The sequence below is a fragment of the Emys orbicularis genome, chromosome 9 (genome assembly GCF_028017835.1).
Source record: "Emys orbicularis isolate rEmyOrb1 chromosome 9, rEmyOrb1.hap1, whole genome shotgun sequence".
Lineage (NCBI taxonomy): Eukaryota > Metazoa > Chordata > Testudines > Emydidae > Emys > Emys orbicularis.
This window is the reverse complement of record NC_088691.1, coordinates 107,303,195-107,324,772: the sequence shown is the minus strand read 5'-3', so window position 1 is coordinate 107,324,772 and position 21,578 is coordinate 107,303,195. Positions and strand designations below refer to the sequence as shown.

At 42.9% G+C, this 21,578-nt stretch overlaps 1 protein-coding gene across 3 annotated transcripts in view; it reads right to left on the bottom strand.

Moving 5' to 3' along the window:
- The window catches only part of DLG1 (discs large MAGUK scaffold protein 1), a 390,639-nt gene that overhangs the window by 354,462 nt on the left and 14,599 nt on the right, over positions 1–21,578 (bottom strand). For all 3 annotated transcript variants that reach the window (XM_065410859.1, XM_065410860.1, XM_065410861.1), the window contains exon 3: positions 14,817–14,983. In XM_065410859.1, coding sequence (XP_065266931.1) covers positions 14,817–14,983 — 167 coding nt within the window. The remainder of the gene's footprint in view (positions 1–14,816; positions 14,984–21,578) is intronic.

The following is a 21,578-nucleotide window of genomic DNA, read 5'->3' as shown; positions in this document are numbered from 1 at the left end:
GATCAGATTGAGGTCCCAGTTCGGGACCAGTTGTCGGACGTGCGGATATAGCCTGTTGAGACCTTTCAGGAAACGGCTGACCATAGGATTGGCAAAGACCAGCCCTCTGCGCCTGGAGGGAAGGCAGAAATGGCTGCTAAGTGAACCCTTATAGACGACATGGACAGTCCCTGCTGCTTGAGATAGAGAAGGTAGTCCAATATAAGTGGTATAGAGGCGTCAGGAACTAATGATGCTGTGCCAACCAGATTGAAAATCTCTTCCACGTGGCAAGGTAGGTAGCCCTGATGGAGAGTTTCCTACTGCCAAGAAGGACTTGTCTAAGCGGGTCTAAGCAGGAGAGCTCCATGGGGTTCAGCCATGGAGTTTCCATGCCGTGAGGGGCAATGACTCAAGGTTCGGGTGCTGGAGATGGCCGTCATCCTGAGTTATTAAGTCCGTGAGGAGCGGCAAGGTGACTGGGGCTTCCATGGACATTCCCAGAAGGGATGTGTACCAGTACTGGCGGGGCCAGGCTGGAGCTATCAATATCACTGAAGCCTCTTCCCTCCGTACCTTGAGGAGCACCTTGTGAACGACAGGGATGGGTGAGAACGCATAGAGGAGATGGCCTCCCCATGGGAGGAGGATCGCCTCTGTGATGGAGCCCAGACTGTGATTCAGGAAGGAGCAAAACTGCTGGCACTTCCTGTTGTGTCGCATGGCAGCCAGGTCCATCTGGGGAAAGGCCCACCGTTGGAGGATGGAATTTGCGACGTCCCAGCGTAGGGACCACTCATGGCCGTGAAATGACCTGCTGAGATGGTCCGCCAATTCGTTCTGTACTCCCAGGAGGTACGATGCTTGCAGGTGTATCGAATGAGCTACACAAAAGTCCCACAGCATGGGGGCTTCCAGGCACAGGGGAGAAAGCGCGATACAGAACATCGCCGTGGTGTTGTCTGTCATAACTGATACACATCTCCCTATCAAGTAGTTTTGGAAAGCCTGGCATGCCAGGCGCACCGCTCTCTGACACTGACGTGGAGAGTAAGTTCCGCCTGAGACCAGAGGACTTGTGTCCTGAGGTCTCCCACGTGTGCTCCCCAGCCCAAGACTGATGCATCCATCACTAGCGAGAGGGATGGCTGAGGACCAGTGAAGGGGATCCCTGCACACACTACCTGCAGGTCGAGCCACCACTGGACGGAGTCGAGGACCAGGCGAGGCAGAGTCACGACCTTGTTCAAACTGTCCCGAGCCGGCTGATGCACCGAGGCTAGCCACGATTGGAGAGGCCAAAGTCTGAGCCTGACGTGTTGCACCACATAGGTACAAGCGGCCATCTGACCTAGAAGTTTCAGGCAATTCCTTGATTTGATGGTGGGAAACTGCCTGAGACCTCGAATGATGTCACCCAGGGCTCGAAACCTCACTTCCGGGAGGTATGCCCTGGCCTGAGTCGAGTCCAGTACCGCCCCTATGAACTCTATCCGCTAAACAGGGGACAGAGTTGATTTCCCCACGTTCAGGAGAAGACCCAGCTCGTTGAAAGACATTCTTATGAAGTTGACCTGTGCCTCCACTTGAGCCCTGGAGCGGCCCTTGATCACCCAGTCGTCGAGGTACAGGAACCTAGTACCTGTACCTGCTGTCTGCGTAGGAATGCGGCCACGACTGCCATGCACTTGATAAATACACGAGACGCCACTGACAGGCCAAATGGGAGGACCGTGAACTGGTAGTGGTTGTTGCTCACAACAAACCTTAGGTACCATCTGTGGGGCGGTGTAATCGCTATATCAAAATATGCATCCTTCAAGTTGAAGGCCGCATACCAGTTCCCTGGATCCAAGGAAGGGATCATGGAGGCCAAAGAGACCATGCGGAACTTGAGTTTCTTCATTAACTTGTAGAGCTCCCGCAGGTCTAGGATAGGCCTGAGCCTGCCTTTGGCTTTCGGTATTAGGAAATACCAGGAATAGAAGCCCTTGCCCTTCAGCTCCTGAGGGACCTCTTCCACTGTTCCCAGTGACAGGAATGAGTGCACCTCCTGTATGAGAAGTTGCTCATGAGAAGGGTCCCTGAAGAGGGATGGGGAACAGGGGGCGGGAGGGGCAGAGAATTGGAGGGAGTATTGGAGAATTGGAGGGGTCCTTTCTGCAGAAAAGGACCTGGGGGTTACAGTGGATGAGAAGCTGGATATGAGTCAACAGTGTGCCATTGTTGCCAAGAAGGCTAACGGCATTTTGGGCTGTATAAGTAGGGGCATTGCCAGCAGATCGAGGGACATGATTGTTCACCTCTATTTGACATTGGTGAGGCCTCATCTGGAGTACTGTGTCCAGTTTTTGGCCCCACACTACAAGAAGGATGTGGAAAAATTGGAGAGAGTCCAGCGGAGGGCAACAAAAAGTATTAGGGGGCTGGAATACATGACTTATGAGGAGAGGCTGAGGGAACTGGGATTGTTTAGTCTGCAGAAGAGAAGAATGAGGGGGGATTTGATAGCTGCTTTCAACTACCTGAAAGGGGGTTCCAAAGAGGACGGATCTAGACTGTTCTCAGTGGTACGAGATGACAGAATAAGGAGTAATGGTCTCAAGTTGCAGTAGGGGAGGTTTAGGTTGGATATTAGGAAAAACGTTTTCACTAGGAGGGTGGTGAAGCACTGGAATGGGTTACCTAGGGAGGTGGTGGAATCTCCTTCCTTAGAGGTTTTTAAGGTCAGGCTTGCCCTGGCTGGGATGATTTAGTTGGGGATTGGTCCTGCTTTGAGCAGGGGGTTGGACTAGATGACCTCCTGAGGTCCCTTCCAACCCTGATATTCTATGATTCTATAACCCCAGGGGACACCCAGACCAACCCAACGGATGCTGCTAGGGGAAAAATCTTCCGACTGCCATACGCGCACATGCACACCTGATTGGAATTGACATGAACAAGCACTCGAAGAAGAACTTGCTGTTTGTCACTGGCATAGCATTGTCAGAGACAGCCCAGGCCGGAGAGTTAAGGGGGCACAAGTAGGTGAGTAACCATCTTTTCTTCTTTGAGTGCTTGTTCACATTGATTCCAATCAGGTGACTCCCAAGCTCTCCCACAGGAGTGGGGTTGGAGTTAAGGAATCACTGATTGGAGAACCACCCTGCCGAAAGCTGCGTCCTCTCTAGCATGCTGGGTGATGGCATAGTGGGCAGTAAACATGTGCACCGAGGATCAGGTTGCCGCTCTGCAGATCTCCTAGATGGGCACCTGGGCCAAGAAAGCAGCGGACAAGGCTTGAGCTCGTGTTGAGTGGGCCATAATAGGCGGGGCTGGGACCTTGGCGAGGTTGTAGCAAGTATGGATGCAGTCCGTGATCCAGGAAGAAATGTGTTGTGAGGAGACCGGAAGCCAGGGCCGCTTGGGGGGGGGGGGGCGGGGGGGCGCAAGTGGGGCAATTTGCCCCAGGCCCCGCAGGGGCCCCCACGAGAATATAGCATTCTATAGTATTGCAACTTTTTTTTATGGAAGGGGCCCCCGAAATTGCTTTGCCCCAGGCCCCCTGAATCCTCTGGGCGGCCCTGCCAGAAGCCCCTTCATCCAGTCTGCCACCGCTACAAACAGTTGGTTCGAATTACTGAAAGGCTTTGTGCACTCAATGTAGAATGCTAGCGCTCTCCGCACATCTAGTGAGTGAAGCCTCTGCTCCTGTGCATTAGCATGTAGCTTGGGATAGAAGACTGGTAGAAAAATGTCTTGGCCAGGATACCACCTTGGCCAGGAGCGACCTGAGCTGCACTTTGTCCTTATGGAAGACTGTGTAGGGGGTGAGGGGTTGGAGGTTAACACTTAACTTTGACACCCTCCTGGCTGATGTGATGGCAACCAGGAATGCCACCTTCCACGAGAGGTACAGAAGAAGCATGTAGCCCATTAGCCTAGCAAGGACCAGATTGAGATTCCAAGCAGGTACCGGCAGTCGGGACTGTGGATATAGCCTTTCAGGAAACGGCCCACCATAGGACTGGCGAATACCAAGTGCCCCAACTCTCCAGGGTGGAACGCAGAGATGGCCACGAGGTGTACTCTAATGGATGATCCAGCCAAACCGTGCTGCTTCAGATGCAGTAGATACTCCAGGATGAACAGTATAGATGCCTGAAGTGGAGGTACGCAACTCTGCTCACACCAGCATGAGAACCTTTTCCATTTAGCTAGGTAAGAGGCCCGGTGGAAGGTTTCCTACTACCAAATAGCACCACTCTCACCAATTCCGGCATTGGAGCTCCATTGGGTTTAACCAGGAAGCTTCCAAGCCATGAGATGGAGGGACTGGAGGTCTGGGTGAAGGAGGCGACTGTGGTCCTGTGTGATCAAATCGGGATGGAGCAGCAGTGCTATCGGGGTGTCCACTGACAGCTCCAGAAGCGTGCTGTACCAATGTTGGCGTGGCTACGCAGGGGCCAGCATAATTACCTCCACCTTGTTTCTGCCGATCCTCAATGCGATCGTTGCAGCACCGATCCCCGGCCTCCTCTTCATGGCACCGACCGCCGGGTCATCGGCACCGCTATGGTCATCGCCCTCAGGATCCTCAGACTTAGAGCCGACTCTTATTACTCGAGGCGCAGTAGACATAGGTCCGATAAGCACCAAAGAAACATACAAATGGCCTGGCAGCTGCAGTGGCCGCCCGCCGCGCAATGGCCTTTCTGGACCCCCTTGGCTTACCATCAAGCCCAGGGTACTCCTTCGACGGGTTCTAGGTCAGTGGCCTCAGAACGTCACCCTTCCCGGCCACCGATGGATAGACCTGCACCAGGGGTTATGGAAGCGACACTCTCCAGACCGCCCCCTCATACTACAGAGGAGACAGTGGAACTGGCTCCAGACCCACCCATAGCCCAGGTCACCTCCGACTGTGTCAGACCACTGGAGGAGTCCAGTGCAACCCAGGAGCAACTTGGGCAGATAGAGGGCCAGATTCAATGCTCTAACATGGAAGCTGAAGTACTATGTGGAACCAGGGAGCTTCTAACAGGAACTAGTGCTCTAGCCTTGGTATCTGACTTCTCCTGTGTGACTCCATCAGAGACCAAGACCTCATGGATTAAGAGGGATTTTTAGGCCTAGAAAAATGAGACGTATCCGACCTGTGTCATTTGCAAGGTAGTGGAGATAGAGAATGACACCTTCTCTCCATTTCCCTCTGAGAAGGGGAGACAGCAATGTCCAGGGGTGCACTCCCAGAGAGCCAAGTTTGAACCACCACACACTGCGCATCTGGGTTCCGAAGGGAGGGATGGTGCCACTTCTAAAAGGTGGTGTTGGAGTCTTATCTCCCTGGACTTTCTTAGTTCTGCTTTTAAAACTCCTGCAGATTGGGCACCTATCCTTAACATAACCCCCTCTCAGGCACTTTAGGCACCATGAATGAGGGTCACTGACTTGCATAGTCTTATTACAGTGCTTAAATTGAAGGGATGTAGGCATATCCCAGTACAAAGCATCAAAGATGCTAAGCACATGTCCAAATATAAGAAAAAAAATGTAATAATACCACTAACACGATAACTATACTAAACTATTTACAAAAGAACTTAGGAAAATATTTTCAACTGGGGGGGGGGAGGGGAGAGAGAGGGGAGTTGAGTGACAAGACCCAGATTCGTAGATGCCATGGCCAAAACGGATCGTTGCGCTCATCTAGTCTCACCTCCTGTACAACACAGGCCATAGAACTTCCTCAGAATAATTCCTAGAGCACACCTAGTCCCACCACCTTTCGGCCAGTGAGAAGGAACTGAAGTCGGGTCATACAGCTCCCACTCTTTGTATCGTGGGCTGGCAGCATGAGTGTAAGGAGAGCACAAGCACAACTCCAATGCGTACCATTATGAGGAAAAAAATCTCCAGCTTTGGTGCACTGGGTGCACATATACCTGAAATGGAATGGATATGTGCAATCACTCATTTGAATGACAATGTTTTGAAAAATGTCTTTGAATTTTGATCATACAAATAGGACATTCTACTCCTTTTCTTCTGCAAACAATTATATTCAGTGCCACACCTGATCTTGAAAACTCAAAAACTGATTTACTACATTTAAGATGAACGCGAATCCTATTTTGCTATTTAACTATTGAAAATGTTGGTATTTTAGAAGCAGCATCTGTTTGTCACTACAGTGTTTCCTAACACTTCCTTCAACTTTACACATGTTGAGTCAGATATATTTACATCTTGATATTTGATAACTAATCACCCACTTGTGGTTTTGATCAGCAGCTTTCACATTTACTAGAATTAGCAAGAGAAACCCATCTAGTGAACTCATGCGCAAATTCTTTAAAATAAAAGTAGCTTGCCAGCATTTTATAATACTATGCTATCAGTAGGGCCCTACCAAATTCATGGTCATAGGATTTTAAAAATCGTAAATTTCATATTTTTAGCTATTTAAATCTGAAATTTCACAGTGTCATAACTGTAGGGGTCCTCACCCAAAAAGGAGTTGTAGGAGGTCACAAGGTTTTGTAGGGAGGGGTTGCAGTACTGCTACCCTTACTTCTGCACTGCTGCTGCCTTCAGACCTGAGCAGCTGGGGAACGGCGGCTGCTGACCAGGAGCCCAGCTCTGAAGGTAGAGCCACCACCAGCACCAGTGCAGAAGTAAGGATGGCCTGGTATGCTATTGCCACCCTTACTTCTGCGCTGCTGCCCGCAGAGCTGTGCCCTCAGTCAGCAGCCGCCTCTCTCCGGCTGCCCAACTCTGAAGTGGCAGCGCAGAAGTAAGAGTGGCAATACTGCAACCTCCCTAAAATAACCTTGTGACCCCCCTCCAACTCCTTTTTGGGTCAGGACCCCCAATTTGAGAAACACTGGTCTCCCCTGTGAAATCTGCATAGTATAAGGTAAAAGCACACAAAAGACCACATTTCACGGGGGGAAACCAGATTTCACAGTCCGTGATGCATTTTTCTCGGCCGGGAATTTAGTAGGGCCCTAGTTATCAGATACATTGACAACCTTCCAGATGCTTCTAGACTCTACCTATTTTAGCCCTAACAACTCAAACGTCATCACGCCTCTTCTCCAACATCCAATAATAGCTGATCCTAGAAAACCTGTGTTTTTTCATAACCTTGATACTGACAGTTCTGGGAGGGATTTCATCAGCAGAAGGACTCACAAGCCTGCAATCATTGAGGAAGTACAAGAAAATTTCTTTAAAATAGATTGGTGCTTTGACAATAAAATAGTTCCATTTCTGAAGCATGTGCCTGGAGGAAAAAAAACACTGATGTTGCTGCAACAAATTACAAACAAATGTATATGTTATCTTTAAGCGATATGGCAAATAGCACTGTACAGCTGTTCAGTTTATAGTTAAGAATCATATGAAGATACACCTACCACTATTTTTAGAATCAAAGTCTGTACTAAATGCCAGAACATATGTATTTGAGTTACTTTTTAGAATTTATGCAAGATAGCGATTATCCTGCATAGCAGTGTTACATTACTAATACAACAACACTTCAAACTCACAGCAGTTTCATTGGAAACAAACAATGTTACTGGATAAGTAAGATAAAGTTGACTGCTCAAGAGCAAGTTTCTTATGCAACAGAATTTGAAAAAAATTGTTTAAAGATTCTATATTTTAAAGCATACAGTGTAATCATACAAAATTGAAAGCTATTTAAATATCATTGCTTTAGCTCAACCCACATGCCTGCTCTTAAAGAGTATCCATGGTTGCAGTGATGCAACATGCCTACCTAACGCGCAGTGTGCCCACATAAGGAGAAACAAATTCACTCTGATTAATCTTTTAGTACCAACTTCCAAAGCTAAAGCAAAGCAAGTTGGTAAGCCTTAAACATACAAAAAAGTAGTATTGTAAAGAACAATTTGCCAGCCAAAGGGATAGCTCTTCATTCTGAACTAACAGGAAAGTTAATCTGAATGATCAAAGACCATCATTCAAATTTCCACAGCACAGGAAAAATAATATTCAGTTCTTCAGAAAAGTGTGAGCTCAGTAATGGAATTTTTTTTCTGTTTCTACTAAACATCAAAAAAGTGTAATTATTTCAAACAAGGTTTCCTAGAGGCAGAGAGACCAGAAAAGTACTTATTCTTCTTTCCAAAAATGTTGTTTTAAACCAGTTTCAAAGCTGCTCCAACCACTTTGATTATGTTCATTTAGTTTTACTTCTAGGTAAGAGAACCAGATATGTATATAAAATTAAAGAACACATACTACATCTGTACGTGCACACCCCTAAAACTTATACATGCACACATTTGTATGGAAGCAATTGGTCCCTTAAGTTATCCTTACGTTAAGTAATCTTCCTTGAGAGGAAAGAGGGCAAACTGGGGAATTATTTATTTGAATGAACTCTGCTCAATTAAAAGTGTAACAGATACAAACTGTCTCTTGTATTGGCAAGTGTACAATACATAATACTGGCAAAAGGCCAGGACATTCCTGTGACTATTATTTAGACTGTAGCTCTTTGGGGCAGGTAGGACCGTCTCTTTGTAATGTTTTTGTACAATGCCTAGCACAATGGGGTTCTGGTCTATAAATGAGATTTCTAAGTACTATAGTACTATAAATATCACAACCACCACAACACATCTAGAACTTCACATTTACCGGACAAGGGTGAAAATTTGATAAAAAAAAATACTTTCTCCAAATGTGCCAGGAAGAATAAACTCCTAAACTCTTAGGGCATGTCCAGACTTACCTCTGGAGCAATCGATCCAGTGGGGGTCGATTTATTGCGTTTACTGAAGACACGATAAATTGACCGCCGAGCTCTCTCCCGTTGACTCTGGTACTCCACCGGAGTGAGAAGCGGAAGCGGAGTCGACAGGGGAGCATCAACAGTCGACCTACTGCAGTGAAGACACTGCGGTAAGTAGATCTAAGTACGTCAACTTCAGCTACGTTATTCACGTAGCTGAAGTTGCATAACTTAGATCGACCCCGCCTCCCCTCCCCCCCCCCCCCCCCCACATGTAGACCAGGCCTTAGAAGCCAGCTGAAGCCATTGGAGACTCTCATAAGCCCAGCCAAGTACCGAACAGACAAGCAGAAAAACTGTTTCAAGAGTGGGCCCTGGTTGGCTCTTCACTACAGTGATATACAAACACAAGTAATTCTACAGAAGTCAGTGGAGTTACAACAATGTATTCAAGATGAAAATCTGGCCCAGGATGACTGAGTGGGTAAATCAGTCCTCAACTTCTCATTTGAAAAATTGCTGTCTCACTCTTCTGAGTGACTAGAGAAAGGATAGTAAATCCTTGCCTGAGAGAACTAAAGTTAAAAACAAATGATCTCTGTGTTAAAAGAGCTAGCGTATGTGTCCAAATATATTGTTAGTTACTATGCAAATAAAGAATTTGGTAAGAATATTTTAAGTATAGTAAAATAAAACAAACATATGGAAACTAATATCCAAGTAAAGGAATGAAAAGCTTATGTTTCCTATCATTCTACTTTAATAAACAGTCTAAATGAAAGAACAATGGCAGAAATGCACCAACTGTGAATTTAATCAATCAAACTTGGGACTTTACAACAGTATGTGTTTTATTTTTGACAATACTGAGCTCAGTTAGACATCAAAAGGAAAGGCATCTGGTGAAAGATGATGCGACTTCACCAACTCTAATTGTCAAGGTTGAATCCTTTGAACACAACTGTATAAAGAGAATTAGCCTAAATCGTTAGAAGTTGCACTTCTTACTGTCTATCAAAAAGACTCATAGGCATCCCTATTCATTGTCTTTAAAAAAGGCTGTCACCTGTAAACCAGAATATTTTCTTAAAAAAATATAAAATATTATTCCAGTTTCTCAGAGAGAGACTTTTTGTACCACTTATACTATTACTTATGTATTAATTATTTAGGTTGGTCCAAATAATCAGATATTGCTGTAGATAGTTGTTTTTAAAAATAAAAAAAACACTTCAAACAACATGAAGTCATTATTAAAATATATATTTATTTACAGGCAAAGAGCAGAGCAATAGCTTGCCATGCCCATAAAAATGTTTCAAAAACTAGTTCCACTTTCTCCACTTACATGCACATAGTGACATTGCATTCAATTTAGACAATCAGAATATTTAGGTTTAGCAATTACAACTGGCTGTATTAGAAATTATTGCCAAGCATAGGGCATTACTCTAGTACCTCATGGATAACAACAAACTATCTGGAGGTCTATCTCACAGAAGCTAGGATGCCAAAATTACAGGACATTTTTTAAAATCAATAATCCCTAATAGTACTTTCTCAGACTTAGACAACCATTTAAATAGGAAAAAAGATTAAACGTGTTCTGGGAAAGGTTATATAAATATAACATTTTGATTTCTTCATAAAAGAAGAAACTGCTGTTATGTTAATGCATACAGAATTTAAAAAAAAATTTCAAGATAGAAAATCTTGCTGCTGAATGATAAGAAATGCATCAGTTAAAAAAAAAAATCAGTGCAGCAAAGTACTGCCATAATTAGCTCTTAGAAACATGATATTTACAAACAGTACTAGATGCTCATCTTAACTATAGGATTTAATCCAGCAAAAGAATTCAAATTAAAAATCAGACTACAGAAAGCAGTGACAAGGTATTTCTATTATGATTAGACCAAAAAAAATATTTACAATATTATTAGAAGGACCCAAAAAAAAATCTTGTTAACAACTAGTTCAAAGACTTTAGCATCTTACCTTGGTTGTTACAATACATAAGCAGTCCATCGTTTCAGCATAACAGCTATTTTTCTAGACATGAAAGTAGTTTATTACAAATCTATTGTAACTAACTACTGACTAACAAAGAACTGAGATAAGGTGGCTCGCTGGAGGTCAAAGCAGAACTTATGGCAGGTTCTCTCCTGGATCCACTCAGAGGTAGAAACACCAGCTACAATAAAAACATTTTAAGTGTCCTAAAGCAGTCAAACTCATTTACTTTGATTATCTGTATCTGAAGAGCTTGAATTTATCCCTGAACTAAAGCCACAGAAGATGTTAGAGTTTATTCCATACCAATTAACTGTTTCCTCATATGCTGTTTTATTAATCCCTCCTCTCCCAGGATTGCTTAACACATGAGGTTCACAGGGAGTCATTTGATGAAATGCAATGCAAAATGGTTTTCTAGTGTACAAGGTCTGAAACTGGTTTTCCCTAGCTGGTCACAAATTCTTTTTTTTTAAATATCTTCCCCGCAAAAAAGAAAAAATTGTAATTGCAACCAAAGATTTTCCCCATCAAACCATTTCAGCGTCTGCAGGCTGCAAAATAATTGACTTTCTTAGGCAGTAATGAATGGAATAGTCCATGTAGAATTTTAGAAGAGGGGAGCAAGGAAACAAACTCAAGCAACTTGCAAAGGGAAAAGACAGTCTTTACTAGAGAAGTGTAATTTTAGGGGGGGGGGAAATAGATATATTCATGTTTAGAAATTTCAGACTTTTAGCCTCCAGGTAAACCAAACTGCATCATCTTTTGGACATGTAATAATGCAGTGAAACACTAACTTAGAAATAGCACACATTGGTGACAATTAAAAAGGAAATCACCACCTTGTTTTGGAGTCCTATTTAAGATAAAAAATAGATACCTATAAAAATGGTATCTTCTTCTAATACACACTTTCAGCTCACTCTGTTGTGGTTCAGACAGCTTCTTCCTCTGACTAGACTCTGCCAGTTATATTAACAAAAATGACCATGTTGAAACATATACAAATTACTAAGCAATTAGGAATTATAAACTACTTAAGGAAATCTGTTTCACATCGTTCCGTTTTAGAATTAAATTTATAAACATACTGAATTGATTCTCAATATCCATTCCACTAAATAACATACAGACATTACAACTGTGATTGTATCCAGAACCTCCCATCTCTCCCCTAAATTTATATACTAAAGATAAGTTCTAGAAACCAAGTCTGAATTGGTTTGTATCACATATCATATAAATTACATAATTCTAATAGGTCTCTTCCCTCTCTAAACTATAGTCCCTCATCAGTGAAGGACTAGTCTCTACAATACATTTTCTAGCACTTTGTAGTTTTTAGATCATCTGAGGGACTCTACTAATTACCATGGAAAGCTGTTCCAAAGGCTAGTAGCTCTCTTTTAGGAAGCTTTTCCTGATACCCATTCTATGTATATCTACAAGTAGTAATGACTAAGGGCTCAACTCATCACACAGACCAACACACTCATTGTCGGAAAAGGTCGAACCATTTTGGCTGAAAACTTTAATATAAACCTTAAAAGCATGGATGTCAGAAGTAAGGAAAAAGCATCATGCATTCCTTACTACTTCCTCATTGTCTACAATGTGGTCAACAATACAGCTGTTGGGAATATTTTAATGTAATGTCTCTTCCAATCAGAAAACGTCAAATTAATCTAAACCAAAACTTTTCACAGAAACAAACAGTGTCTCTAAAATTTTCGTACAGAAAGTTTCTCAGAGGTTTCTCAAAACCAGAGGTAGAGAGACACCCAGCCCAAGTGGAGTACCCATAAGGATATACACTCGAAGAACAAACAAGGTGTTGATGTTAGCCTGTAAAACCAAACTGGGTAACTCACTTAGGCTTGTCTACACTTAAAGTTTAAGTTGACACAGCTATGTTGGTTAAGGGTGAGAAAAACCCACATCCCTGACTGATGTTGCTATGCCGACCTAACCACCAGTGCAGATAAAGCTGGACTGAAAGAAGAATGCTTCCATCAATCTAGTTACCATCCCTCAGGGAGGTGATGTACCTAAACCAATGGAAAAACCCCTTCTGTCAGTATAGGTTGCATCTACACTATGGGATTATACCAGCATAGCTATAGCCCTGTAGGTTTGCTGATATAGTCCACATAGCTTAGGGTATGCCTACACTGCAACTGTGAGCAAGCCTCCCTGTCCAAGTAGACAGCCTCAAGCTAGTGGGGCTCAAGCTGACCCACTAAAAATAGCATCCTATTCCTTATGCATCATTAAAAAAAAAAAAAAAAAAAAATCATCATTATTGCACATTGAGCATGTTTTCATTAAGCTGACCGCAGTGACACTCCGGTATTTTTCCTGAATGGTTACAGGTAATCTAAAGCATACAAGAAAAGTTCAAATTATTCATTTAAATGTGCACTACTTTACATTTGTCAACATAAAATTTCATCTCCCAATGCACATTCACTTACTTTGTAAGGTCCCCTCAGATGTTCTTCAGTTGTCTCTCATCATGAAGAAACTCAATATATATTCTGCAAATTTTGCCATCCTATTTTTCATATTAAACATAGATTCTACCAAAAACTCTTGGAGCAGTCTTTACTCTTTTGCCATGAAGAAAATTTACTTTTTATTACTTTTTTCTCTCTTTGCCGGTTTCTCCCTCTCTCTTATTGCATGACAGCTTCCACAACAACCTTTTATAAGAGATTTGTCAAAGCCCAAGTGCCAGCACAATCTCCTTTATTTTGTTCACATGCTCAATTTCTAGTACAGGGGAGTAGCATCTTACGCGGGGGTTAGGTTTTGAAGTCAGCGCGTAAGGCGAAAATCGTCTATAGTCAAACGCTCATTGAGTGGAATGGCGGGCGGAATCGCCTGCACTATAGGTACAGTATTTAAATTATTTTTCTCTTTTTTTGTTTTTTGTTTTGCTGAGTGCGTATAGTTAAAATCGCGTAAGTTAAATGCGCTTATGATGCGACTCCACTGTAGATTAGAGACAAACATGTGATGTGTAGGAGATCATCTAGATGTCTTACAACTCTAGTTTTGCCATTTCAATCACTTTTGTTAAAAATTAAAGGTTCATTGCTCTAATTCCTAGAATCATATCTAGTGTATTTTTAAAGATATGTACATTTGCTACTTTGGATAAAACACGGAACCCCAGAATGAGGATTTTCAGCACAAACCACACTCTTTAAAATTTTTAAGCTTATCACTTTTAAACGAGGGAAGAATTCTAACTCCCCCATGAGTCACAATATCCTAGTGCTAGCAATTTACACTGTCACATGGGAAAAAGTTATTTCAAGACTGAGATTTTCAAAGCCACCTAAGAAATTTGGTCCTCGAATTTCCTTTAAAATTAATGTGAATTAGATATCCAAAGCTCCTGTATGGCTTTGAAGATGCCTCAGAGAAAAGGGCTGGAATTAATGTAGAGGCTGCACACTCAGCTCCTGTACTAGGAGGGAATGAACTGCTCAGCTTGACTCAGCCAACTGGACCTTTCTCCATTCCTTGATAAGGGTAGCAGCATATTCTTAAGAGTAACAGAAGAGGGCCACCAATACAAATCGCTGGGATTTTCAAGCAAAACATTTCAATGGAGTGAAATGCTGATAGATAGGATCCAGTGGTGGTAACATGTTCTACGTATGGCTAGATCTGATCTCAAGTTTGTATGGCTAGGTGTGGCAATTCTGAACTCATTAGTTATTGCAAACCTCTGATTTGAGAACAAGAGCCCTGTTTAAGGATACAGTCAAGAATCTGGAGTGCATACACCTCTTTTTGTTTAGTAAATGCTCGCTCATATCCAGTATTTAAAGAAGTTATTTCTACAATAGTCCTCCTGTGACTAAGACTGTTGATGGAAAAAAGTAATACAGGAATTTTTCCCAGGAATATAAATACTTCTGACAAGAAGAAGGAGTGAGGAATAAGAACAAAACTACACATGAGTTGATATCCTCAAACCAGCAGCAGGTTACATCTCATAATACAGGAAGTGTTTGATCAAGAACTGAGATAAATAGGATCGTCATCCACACAATACCTCTATACTTGGGCTAAGGCTGCTTGGCAGTGTTTCTGATGTCACTGTTGTGCTTGGAAGGCTGGAGAAATCCCAGGTATTCACATGTTGTACTGGTTCAGATAGCTTAGAGTGATCGATACATTTTGGATTGTCCAGTAAGGTCACTTCATAAAATTCTTGAATATCTAGAAATGTAAAAATGGTTCAGAAATGAGATTTTATATTACAGTACAATTATATTAGTAGTTTCTTTTAGTAAGCTTTAAAAAAATTACACAAGACCATACAACATTTTAGAACCATAACCAGAATAAAACTTGAGATGTAAAGCAGCATTGCCTGGGTAAAAGCAGCACATATCACTGATTGACTAATTAATACAGTACAAAGATAACAAAAAACAAAGTTACTCACCAGTTACAGCATTTCTAATTTTAAGCTTCAATTATCTTCTTATTTTCCTTGGTAAAGGAAAAATTAAGGCTAGACAAGCCAGTTTCAAGAAAGGGACATGCTAAAAGATGATGACTCTTGTGCCAAATAAACTCGGGTTTAGGAAAAAAATCCAAGTATCTCAAATATGTTTTGTGGCAGGATACAGGCAAACAGGAGCATTTAGGAGGGAGTAGCTGCAGATCCTCTGACTGCAGGTACAGATAGTTGGTGAGTTATATGTTTGGTCTGTTTGTTATTTGTCTCCATAAAGGTCATGCCAGGTGAGACAAGTCTGTTTGGGTCTGTGAAGATTACATGGCTGGCACCGTTGGGTCTCTGATCAGACCCAGCATTTGACATCTGAGTGATTAATCCCTCCCTGAGAGCAAGGAAATGGAGCAAAAGCAGCAACACTTGGTATACAAATCAGTAGCCAAGCAAACCCTTGAGCAGAATGGGGCAACAAACAGGGGACTTTCAGAGGATATTTACAGGAGGAACTGTGATTCCTTCTGTTCAAGTATGGCTCTTCTACAGGTAGTGGATATGAACAAAAAAAGAACTTCTGTGACATGCCTTGGATTTGCTATCTTTCTTTCTGTCAGAAGTCAAGAGATTTCTGGTGCAAGATGTGTAAGGTGGTGGCAATACTAGAACAGATTCAGAAAATCGGTGCTACAGACACCACAAGGAGAAGATCGGTGATAAAGGAACTGGAGAGGCAGTAGAAACTGAATAGATAAGGTTGATGAGGTAATATCTTTTATTGGACCATTGGTCTCTCTAATAACTTGGGACTGACACGTCTACAACTACACTACACAGAAATGGAAGAAGCAGACAGGCAATTTGATCAAGAGGGGAAAGAGAAACAGAAGCCATTCAACCCCGCTAGAAGTATTGAATTGTTATCAAATATTCAGCTATTCATCAGTGATGAGCCCATCGCTGAAGGAACAAAAACAAAGTTACAGGGGACATACTCATCCTTGTGATATGAAGCAAGAAACTACAAAAAAGAGTTTTCAACCATCCAAAGGTGGCAAGCAGTAGTCATTGGTGACTCCATATTAAAAAGAGCGGACAGAATTCAGCAAAGGACAGAAGGACAACAAGATGGTGTGCTGAATCCAGACAAATTGAAATTAGGGTTTATAAACAAAAACAGCGAGTGTGATTAACCAGCGGAAGAAACTACCAGGGGAGGTAATTGAAACACAGGATACCTTTCTGGAAGATATCCTTTAGCCAGGGCCGGCTCTAGTGTTTTTGCCGCCCCAAGCAGAGAAAAGGGGGGGGGGGGGGGAGAGAGAGCCATGATCGCAAGCAGCGGCAGCTCTACAGCCACTTCATTCTACAGCGGCAATTCGGCGGCAGGTCCTTCGCTCCGAGAGGGAGTGACGGCCCCGCCGCCGAACAGCCGGACATGCCGCCCCCCCTCTTCATTGGCCGCCCCAGGCACCTGCTTGCTAAGCTGGTGCCTGGAGCCGGCCCTGCCTTTAGCCTAACACAAGTTACTGGGCTCAATACAAGGGTAACTGGATGAAATTTAAATCACCTGTGAAATACAGGAGGTCAGACTAGATCAGGGGTCGGCAACCTTTCAGAAGTGGGATGCCGAGTCTTCATTTATTCACTGATTTAAGGTTTCACGTGCCAGTAATTTTAACGTTTTTAGAAGGTCTCTGTCTATAATCTATAACTAAACTATTGTTGTATGTAAAGTAAATAAGGTTTTTAAAATGTTTAAGAAGCTTCATTTAAAATTAAATTAAAATGCAGAGCCCCCCGGACTGGTGGCCAGAACCTAGGCAGTGTGAGTGCCACTGAAAATCAGCTCGTGTGCCGCCTTTGGCACACGTGCCATAGGTTGCCTACCCCTGGACTAGATGATTTAATAGTACCTTGTGGCCTTATACTTTATAAATTAATTAATTACTCCTGGGGGAATTCTGCGCCACTGCGCAATGCAGAATTTTGCAGATATTAAGGTTGTGTGCACAGAATTTCCTCCCCCACACGGGAAATGGGCTGCAGTGCTACTAGCCGCCACTAGGGGCCACTCAACTTGGCAGAGCCCAGCTTGCACATAGAAGACAATGCTGAGGGGGGGATGGAGAGGGAGCTAGAGGGTTCCTGGCAGCTGCAGTTCCCAGCATGCTCTGAAGGAAGGAGAGGGCAGCACACAGGAAACTCCGTGCAAGCCTGGGACCGAACATCAGGCTCTTTCTCCCTCTGGATCCCTGGGCTCTGGGGGACAGGTGTCTGGGCAAGGGGGGACCCTGCAGCTGGGTTCTGCAGAGGAAGAGGGGGTGTGGGTATCTGGGCTGGGGGTCCCCCATGGTTGGGCTCTGGGGAGGAGGGGGTTTGGGTGTGATGGTTGGGGGGGTCCCCCGCAGGTGGGCTGGTGGGGGAGGTGTTGTGAGTGTCTTGCCCCCAGCTGGACTCTGGGGGGCAGGAGGGGAAGGGCCAGAGAAATAGGAACTGGGTTGTCATTGGGATTTCTTTAACTCTACTCCTGGGGGAATTTGTGTCTCTCTGTCTTTATTGTTACAGACATACTTACTGACAGCTATTTTGAAATAAATTACCAAAATAATTTAAACAGGCAAGGTTATGTAGCATTATTTTAACAAATAAAATTTGCAGAATTTTAAAATATTGTGAGCACAATTTTTTGGCTCACAATTTTTAATTTTTTGGCACAGAATGCCTCCAGGAGTAATTAATCTATAAGTGACTGAATAACGCACTGCCGCAGGTTAGTTTGAGATGGCACACAAGGGACAATGAAAAAAGTATTTCCCCAATTATCAAAACATGCATTTTTATTAAAATATACATGAAGAAAAACTGCATAACCAGATGACAAAGGAAAATGGTAGCAAAGAGTGTCCAATTATGTAGTAAACCACCACCTAACTATGGACAATAATGAAAAATGGACACAACGGAACGAACTACAGCAGAACCTCGATTTTACAAACAACAATCTTATGAACATTTATTCAAACCATTTTTCCCTGATGAGGGGGCGCGGGGGGAGAAATCACATAAGCGATGTCAATGAAGAATTGATATCCCTTCAAATTCCAGTACCTTCAATGCAGTGGAAATCGCTTTAAAGCAATGCAGTGCATTCTACAACTTACATGCTGTATCTACTGTAGGCATTAAATTTTATGAACTTCTTCATTTTATGAATTCCACAATCCCCAATTAGCTTGTAAAATAGGGGTTCATAGATTCCAAGGCCAGAAGAGACCACTGCAATCATCTAATCTGACCTCCTGTCTAACACAGGCTATAGATCTTCCCTAAATTAGTTCCTGTTTGAACTAGAACCTATCTTTTAGAAAAAAATCCAAACTTGATTTTAATATTGCCAGAGATTGAAAATGCTCCACAACTCTTGGCGAGATGTTCCAATGGTTATACTACGTGTTAAAAATTTACATCTTATTTTCAGATTGAATTTGTCTAGCTTCAACTTCCAACCACTGGATCTTTGTCTGCTACACTGAGGAGCCCGTTATCAAATATTTGTTCCCCCTGTAGGTACTCATAGACTAATCAAGTCACCCTTTAGCCTTCTCTTTATTAAGCTACGCAGATTGAGCCTCAAGTCTTTCACTATAAGGCACATGTTCCAATCCTTTAATCATTCTCTCTGCTCTTCTCCAACCCTTCTCCAATTTATCAACATACTATGTGACAAAGTTCCTCCTCTATCTTGGTGGGTCCTGCGCTTATTGGCGGATTTTCTTGCCTCAGAGATTCACCATGTGGGTTGGGGAACAGCCCAGAGACCTTCCCCTCCGGAATAAACCACAGTCCAGGTCAATTGGGAGGTTTGGGGGGAACCCGGGCCCGCCATCTACTCTGGGTTCCAGCCCAGGGCCCTGTGGACTGCAGCTGTCTATAGTGCCTCCTGTAACAGCTGCATGACAGCTACAACTCCCTGGGCTACTTCCCCATGGCCTCCTCCAAACACCTTCCTTATTCTCACCACAGAACCTTCCTCCTGGTGTCTGATAACGCTTGTGCTCCTCAGTCCTCCAGCAGCACACCCTCACACTCTCACTCTCAGCTCCTTGCGCCTCTTGCTCCCAGCTCCTCACACTCACACCACAAACTGAAGTGAGCTCCTTTTAAAACCCAGGTGCCCTGATTAGCCTGCCTTAATTGATTCTAGCAGCTTCTTCTTAATTGGTTCCAGGTGTCCTATTTAGCCTGCCTGCCCCTTAACTGGTTCTAGCAGGTTCCTGATTACTCTAGTGCAGCCCCTGCTCTAGTCACTCAGGGAACAGAAAACTACTCATCCAGTGACCAGTGTATTTGCCCTCTACCTGACTCCTGTACCCCACTGGTCTGGGTCTGTCACAACTACTTTAATTGTTGACGCTAACAGTATTCCACTAGTGGTCACATCACTGCCAAATACAGAGGGATTATAACTTCCCTGCTCCTAGTTGAGATACTTTTGATGATATATCCAAGGATCACATTAAGCCCTTTTGGCCACGGAATCACACTAGGAGCTCATGTTCAGCTGATCATCCACCACGACCCCCAAGGCTTTTTCAGAGTCATAGAATCACAGAACCGGAAGGGACCTCGAGAGGTTATCTAGTCCAGTCCCCTGCACTCAAAGCAGGACTAAGTATTATCTAGACCATCCCTGACAGGTGTTTGTCCAACCTGCTCTTAAAAATCTCCAATGATGGAGATTCCATAACCTCCTTAGGTAATTTATTCTAGTGCTTAACCACCCTGACAGTTAGGAAGTTTTTCCTAATGTCCACCCTAAACCTCCCTTGCTGCAATTTAAGCCCATTGCTTCTTGTCCTACCCTCAGAAGTTAAGAACAATTTTTCTCCCTCCACCTTGTAAAAACCTTTAATGCACTTGAAAACTTATCAAGTTCCCTCTCAGTCTTCTCTTCTCCATACTAAACAAACCCACTTTTTTCAATCTTCCCTCATAGGTCATGTTTTCTAGATCTTTAATATTTTTTTGTTGCTCTTCTCTGGACTTTCTCCAATTTGTCCACATCTTTCCTGAAATGTGGCACCCAGAACTGGACACAATACTCCAGTTGAAGCCTAATCAGCGCGGAGTAGAGTGGAAGAATTACTTCTTGTGTCTTGCTTACAATACTCTTGATAATACATCCCAGAATGATGTTTGCTTTTTTTGCAACAGCATGACACTGTTTACTCATATTTAGCTTGTGATCCACGATGAGCCCCAGACAGAGGGGTCTACTGCTTCCAAGGAGAGAGTCCCCCATCCTGTAAGTATTGCCTATATTCTTTGTTCCTAGATGTATACACATACATTTTAGCCATATTACAAGGCATAATGTTTGCTTGAGAACAGTTTACCAAGCAATCCAGATCACCCTTTATCTGTGACCTGTCCTCTTGATTATTTAATCACTCCCCAAATCTTTGAGTTGTGTGCAAATGTTATCAGTGATGATTTTATGTTCTCTTCCTAGTCATTAATAAAATAGCATAGGGCCAAGAACAAGTCCCTGTGGGACCCCATCTAGAAACACACCTATTCAATGATGATCCCCTGTTTACAATTACATTGAGACTTGAGACAAGATAGGTGAGGTCATATCTTTTACTGGACCAAATTCTTTTGAGACCTGTTAATTAGCCAGTTTTAAATCCATTTAATGGAAGTCATTTTGATTTTGTTATATTCTGGGTTTTTTTAATCAAAATGTCATGTATCACAAAGTCAAATACCTTATAGAAGTCCATTACATCAATGCTATTACCTTTATCAGCAAAACTTTTCATCTCATTTAAAAAGGTATCAAAATTGACAGGATCTATTTTCCATAAACACATGTTGACTGGCATTAATTATATTACCCTCCTATAACTGTTTATTAATCAAGTGCCTACCATTCCTTTCATTCTTCTGTCCAGCATCAATGTCAGGTGTATAATTACCTGGGTCATCCCATTTACTCTTTTTAAATATTGGCACATCAACAGCTTTCTTCACGTCTTTCAAAACTTCCCCAATGTTACCAAAAAATCAATGTCAATGGCTCAGGTCATTTAAAACTCTTTAATGCAGGTTATTGAGACCTGCTGATTTAAAAGTGTTTAACTTTATCAGCTGCTGTTTAAAATCTTCCTTATTTACAACTGGAATGGAAAGTCTTTCATCATGTGACATCTTTTTCCCCTCAAATACAGAACAGAAATACTTATTGAACACTTCTGCTTTTTCTGCATTATTGACAATTCTACCATTTCCATCTAGGAATGGGCAAATATCATTGTTATGATTCTTTTTTGTTCCTAATATGCTTTTTAA